The 6,465-nt window shown below is 51.2% G+C and overlaps 1 protein-coding gene across 3 annotated transcripts in view; it reads left to right on the top strand.

Moving 5' to 3' along the window:
• Positions 1 to 1,164: 1,164 nt before the first annotated feature.
• The window catches only part of TRIM67 (tripartite motif containing 67), a 46,963-nt gene continuing 41,662 nt past the window's right edge, over positions 1,165 to 6,465 (top strand). For 2 of the 3 annotated variants that reach the window (XM_054507782.1, XM_045876209.1), the window contains exon 1: positions 1,165 to 2,202. In XM_054507782.1, coding sequence (XP_054363757.1) covers positions 1,165 to 2,202 — 1,038 coding nt within the window. The remainder of the gene's footprint in view (positions 2,203 to 6,465) is intronic. The other variant, XM_045876210.1, reaches the window with a different exon arrangement.

Below are 6,465 nucleotides of genomic sequence, written 5' to 3'. Positions count from 1 at the left end.
TTTTTAGGTCCCCTTCTTTTATGGTGGTGGGTGGGGGCGCGGGAGCGGGCACGGGGGGAAGATGGCAGGGGCGGGGCAGGGCGTTGTACTAATTCAAGATGCAATCTCCATCCAAATAATAGATTATTATTAACCATGATCCTCTCTACGAAACCCTTAAAATTGCCCCTTGACTCCCCTAGCAGCAAAAGGCGAGCCCTTATTCGCTGAGCTGACGCCTCCTCGACTCCCCCCGCCCCCCACTACTCTCCGCTCAGGAAATTACAACTCCTCAGCACGCCGCGCGGGGAGGCGGCGGCGGCGGCGGGAGGGAGGCGGGGAGGGGATTCCCGAGCCAGCCGGGCACTCGCCCTCCGCCCGCCGGCTGCAGCGTCGCGCGACCAAGGTCAGAGGCGCCGCAGGCGCGGCAGCAGCGAACCCAGGCAGCGGGTCAGTCCTTGCCGCGGGGAAAAAGCCCCCAGGGCGCATTTGGTTCGCACCAGCAGCCACCAGGGAGGGCGGCGAGCGAAGGTCTCGGAGCCAGCCGGGCCCCGCCGAGACAGTCGCTGGAGCTGCGACCCTGCACGCCAGGTGGCGGCCACTCAGTCCGCGCGCGAGGAGCGGCGGCTCCACCTCAAGCTCTGGGCGCTGTCCGTCGCCTCGTGGTGCTGAACCCAGCCCCACGGCCAAAGGGCCTGCTCACCCGCCTTCTCACCTACTGATCGCTCTGACTGGGGCGGGGCCGGAGCAAAAGGGAGCCCCTGAGCAGCTGCCCACTGGAGACGAGGGGTTGAAACCCAACAGCCAGGGAACGGCAGCCCGGCCGCTGGTCCTGATGTGCAGAGGAGACGCGCGCTGCAGCCAGCGGCGGCGCTAGTGCTGATTCATCAACCTAGAGCGCCTCACAGGCCATCGAGAGGGCAGCCGACTGGCTCCGGACTCTGGCCGCAGGTTGAAGCCGCTGGCGCAGGAGCCTCGCGGGCAGGAGGTGAGGACCCTCCCCCTTCTCTTGCCCCCAGCGGTCCTAGGGCGGTGGCCCCAGGACAGAGAGAGGGGCGTGCCCCCGGGCTGTGAAGTGGCCATGCCTGTGTAATGCCTTCGCTTGCAGCCTCTCCGGTGCTAACCACGCTTGGTCCCCTCCGCCTGTCTCCGGAGCTGTGAGCAGCTCGGCCTGCCCGCGCCGCGATGGAGGAGGAGCTGAAGTGCCCCGTGTGCGGCTCCCTGTTTCGGGAGCCCATCATCTTGCCCTGTTCTCACAACGTCTGCCTTCCTTGCGCTCGCACCATCGCCGTGCAGACACCGGACGGTGAGCAGCACCTGCCCCAGCCGCTTCTGCACTCCCGGGGCTCGGGGCTACCCGCCGGCGCCGGCGCGGCGCCCCCTCTGGACCACGACGCTGCGGCGGGCCCGGCCTGCAGCGGCGCGAGCGGGAGCGCAGCCGGCGGCCTGGGCGGCGGTGCGGGAGGTGGCGGGGACCACGCGGACAAGCTGAGCTTGTACAGTGAGACAGACAGCGGTTATGGTTCCTACACCCCCAGCCTCAAGTCCCCCAACGGGGTTCGCGTGCTGCCCATGGTGCCTGCGCCGCCTGGCTCTTCGGCCGCCGCGGCCCGGGGTGCCGCCTGCTCCTCGCTGTCCTCGTCCTCCTCAAGCTCCATCACGTGCCCGCAGTGCCACCGCAGCGCGTCCCTGGACCACCGAGGCCTGCGCGGCTTCCAGCGCAACCGGCTGCTCGAGGCCATCGTGCAGCGGCACCAGCAGGGCCGCGGGGCCGTGCACGGGGCGTCCGCAGCCGCTGCAGTGGCCATCTGCCAGCTGTGCGACCGCACCCCGCCGGAGCCGGCCGCCACGCTGTGCGAGCAGTGCGACGTGCTCTACTGCGCTGCCTGCCAGCTCAAATGCCATCCGTCCCGAGGACCCTTCGCTAAGCATCGCTTGGTGCAGCCGCCGCCGCCGCCCGCGCCCGCCGAGGCCGCCTCAGCATCCCCAGGCGCGGCCCAGGGCGCCCCCAGCGGAGGCGGCGGCTGCAAGAGCCCGGGGGGCGCCGGAGCGGCGGGGGGCAGCTCGGCCCGCAAGTTCCCTACGTGCCCCGAGCACGAAATGGAGAGCTACAGCATGTACTGCGTGAGCTGCCGAACGCCGGTGTGCTACCTGTGCCTGGAGGAGGGCCGTCACGGCAAGCACGAGGTGAAGCCGCTGGGAGCCATGTGGAAGCAGCACAAGGTGAGCGCAGGCTGGGCAGGGCGCGGGGGCACAGGTGCAAAGAAGAGGGTGCGAGAAGGGTGCCTGGCCTCTTCCCTGGAGAGTTGGCAGAAGGCAGGAATTACTTCATTCATTCATTCATTCATTCCCTCCTCAGTCATTTGACAAATGCTGAAATGAATCCAGTGCTCTGAACGGGCTGTTGGGAATGGGAAGGGCATGGAAAGATGACTTCCTCGGCCACTCCCTCCTGAGATCGTATGATTCTATACAAAGGGCACCCAGAATACAGAAGCAGGGCTTTTTCATTCCCCAAGTTGACTTATAAATTATCCTGAGGGCCCTTCCGGATTTATGGCATCGAGGGCCCCCTTCCTCCGGGGAAAAAGATTTTTTAAGTGCAAGTGTTCCCACCCACCTGCAGGAAAATGTCCGCTATCTCCTCGCTCTTGGTTCATCTTCCCTTAAGGCAGGAAGGATACTATCCCAGCCCTCAGTGAAAGGACACACTATTTCCTACAGAGCAGAATTCCCCTCAGCTTCCAGAGCAGAAATTTGCCTACTCTCTCAAAGCGTCTCCAGCCCTTTCTACCCCCAGAATGCCTCTCAGCCTAGAGGGAAGATATAATTCCTCGTGGGCCTTATTTGAGAATTTGGGTGTGTGCCCTTTTAAGAAGGGAGCATCATTTCCCCCCAGAGACTTTCTCTTGCTGGGACTCTGCCACTCATGGCAGCGGGAATGTGGGGACCCTGCCGATCAAGTCATACTTTCCTCTGCAGGCTGCTGCAAGCCTTCTTCCCCAGTGACTTGCCTGGGGCTGCCACCTCCCAAGTGAAAATGGAACAGCCTCTAAGTGCCAACTCGTGGCTATCAATGTGTCCTCAGTACCTGACCCTGCGAGGGAGAATCCTCAAAATCAGGTCACATCCTTGTTCAGGTCCCCAGGCGAGAGTGGGGTCAGTTCTTCTAATGAACATTCACCTTAATTTTCTATCCGAAGGCCAAGCCACACAACTGGACTCTTTGGCACCTGAGGTCAGTGATTCTGGCCTGACAGAGTTAGAGTCCCTTGTTTGATGACCCCAACTACATCGGCACATTTGGACACTTATCATTCAATAACCTCTTTCCAGTAAACTCTCACTCCCCAAAGAGGCAGAAGGTCTCCAAATGGCCCAACATGAACTATGTATTCTGCTTGAGGAGGAAAGACATAAGCAATTTGCCATGGTTACCTTGTATCATCCAACTGGAAATGGACAAAAAAGGTAACATAGGTGAGAAGAGAAGGGACTAATCTTTCCTATTATAGATTTGTTGTATTCAGTTACTATATAATTTCATCTGCTACAATGTATGTGCTATTATTGTAATTTAACATTTTCAAATCAGAAAATCAGAAAAGAAATGGGGAAAACATTAGACATCCACCTTGGAGTGGGAAATTTGCAGAAGAGACATCATTTCACAAATAAAGAAAGTGATCAGTTGCCAAGACAGGAAGTGTAGGTTCACATTCAGATTTCACAAGCTGTTACCTTTCACAGCCTAGAGGCCAGAACTAATTCTAGGTGTTGCCACCTAAATCTTTAGACTCAGTGGAGAGTGGAAACCAACATGAATTGAGATGAGCATGCAATCTTAAAAGATACTAAGACTCTGGCCAGGAAAAGTGAGTTGGATAATGAGCTATGGTTTCAAGGATGAAGATTATGCAGGAAAAAAATCATTGGTCATCCTTCCCTCGGTACCCACGGCACTTTTTGAACATTTCTATCCTCAACCAACAATGCAAAGTTATGAGGAAATATTGTAAGCACGTGTGATATTTGCTCAACCGAGTGGGAAAGTTATCTGTGGGAAACAGGACTATGCAGAATCTGGTGTCTCAATTGTATACGCATTGCCACAGCTTCAGGGAACTAAGACATCCTCCCAAATCCAGAAGGAATGATGTAAGATACTTTTCAAGAATGAACAGAAGTTCTTCTGTTATCTTTTAGCAGGTGCTATTTTTCTACAGAAAGGACGATTGTTGAGTGTTTATGAGCGGCTCAACGAGGGGCTAGGGAACACATGTGGAGTGTTTGGTCTGGTTTTGTGGGCAGGTGTCTAGAACTCCACTGTGAGGGTGGCTACTTTTGAAAGAGAAACTGCAACATTCGATTGCACACTCCTACGGGGACAGTTTAAATTCTTCAGTCAAACTTAAAGCCTCTGTTGTTATTATCCAAAAATCCCAGCAGCATTGACAAAGCCTTGTGGTACTACCAGAACTAGATTTGGGACAGAAACATTTCCCTAACACTCCTGTGACTGCAGGAATCTTCATTAAAGCCCTGCTCTAATTCCTCCCAAGCGTGACTGGGGCTTGCCATCTAATTAGTGATTCTTCAGCAGAGACTTCTAAGTGACACTGAAATCTATTTTAAAACAAGGTTGATTATCACCTTTTGGAAAATGGTGTAAAAACTTTAGGTTTGGGCTAAACACATTTTTATGTATTTAATTTCTTGTTGAAGTATAATTGGCATACGATATTCTATTAGGTTTGCATGTACATCATAGGGATTCAACATTTATATACATTGCAAACTGACCACCATGATACATCTAATTACCATCTGTCCCCATACAAAGTTAATACAATACTATTGACTGTGTTCCCCATGTGCTATACATTATATCCCCATGACTTAGTTATTTTATAACTGACAGTTTGTATCTCTTGGTCCCCTTTACTCATTTCTCACACCCCCCAAACCCCTTCCCCTCTGGCAACCATCCCTCTGTTCTTTGCATCTATGAGTCTGGGTTGTCTTTTGTTTATTTGTTCGTTTTGTTTTTTAGATTCCACTTATAAGTGAAATCATGTGGTATTTGTCTTTCTCTGACTTATTTCACTTAGCATAATACCCTCAAGGTCCATCCATGTTGTCACAAGCGGCAACATTTCAGTCTTTTTATGGCTGAGTAGTATTCCATTGGGGTGTGTGTGTGTGTGTGTGTGTGTGTGTGTGTGTACCACATCTTCTTTATCTGTTCGTCTATTGATGGGCCCTTAGGTTGTTTCCATATGTTGGTTATTGTAACACATTTTTAGATAATTCTTCTGGAAAAGGATTAATCATTTCAAAGAAACTCTGATGTGAAAAAAACAATATGTTGTGAAAGATAGGACACAGAAGGGGAGCTCTCCAGGAGAGCTTTTGTCTTTTTGCCTTTTGATCATGGAATTCTAATTTTCCTGAAGCCAGGGGGAAAGGATCATTGTGAACTGTATCTCTCCCCTAGAGTGACACATCACAGAACGTCAACCAGTTCATCTGTAACTCCTGCTGGGTGCAAATGGTCAACCCTGAATTAAAATGGGTAGAAATTGATTCCTGAACTGAGGTATAAAATGCTGGATAAACCCTTCTTTAGAAGTCTTTGGAGAACCCTGGAAAATAAGAGAGTATTAAAACAAAATCTCCTTGATACCCCAGGATTACTGTTCCTAATGAGTCAGCACTTGGCAAGAGCAAAGGAGGTGATAAGGCCTAGAAATCTCAGGGAAAACAGGACATCAGGTTACTCTCATGTCTTGAGGGTCTGCCAAAGGGCACTTGGCTTGTCAGCACCATGTTCCTACCTTGTTTTATAAAAAGGATAAAGCCTTTAAAGTGGCTCAGATGGTTAAGCGTCTGCCTTTGGCTCAGGTCATGATCCCAGGGTCCTGGGATCGAGCACCGCATCGGGCTCCCTGCTTGGCGGGGAGCCTGCTTCTCCCTCTCCCTCTACTGTTCCCCCTGCTTGTGCTCTCTTGCTTTCTCTGTCAAATAAATAAATAAAATCTTAAAAATAAATAAATAAAAGAAATAATATATAAATAAGAAAGGCAGAACATGTAATCATAGGTGAACTATGATCATAAGTACACTTATTTGAATACTGGTAGTACTTTATAGACCAAGTAATAAATACTTGTTAAGAGTTAGAATTACAAATGTAGAAATGTAAAAATTAAATATCTCCAAATTCTAATTTGGAGAGGAAAAAAGTTTCTAATGTTTTAGGGTTTTCTTGTAGAGTTCTATCATACATTTATTTTGTGTCTTTTTTCTTTAATAATATAATATAAATATCTTTTCTGTCAGTTATTGTACATCATTTGTGATGACTGCATGCCATTCCTTCATAAGGATTTAATATTTTATTTGATCAACTTCTCAGTGCTGGACTTTAGGTTGTTTTCAGTCTTTTGCTGTTATAAACATCTTTCTAGTTAAATCTATGCCTAT

Source organism: Mirounga angustirostris, unplaced genomic scaffold, assembly GCF_029215605.1.
Source record: "Mirounga angustirostris isolate CCGP_5_RB_7025 unplaced genomic scaffold, mMirAng1.0.hap1 SCAF_6, whole genome shotgun sequence".
Classification (NCBI taxonomy): Eukaryota; Metazoa; Chordata; class Mammalia; order Carnivora; family Phocidae; genus Mirounga; species Mirounga angustirostris.
This window is presented reverse-complemented; position numbering and strand designations above follow the sequence as displayed.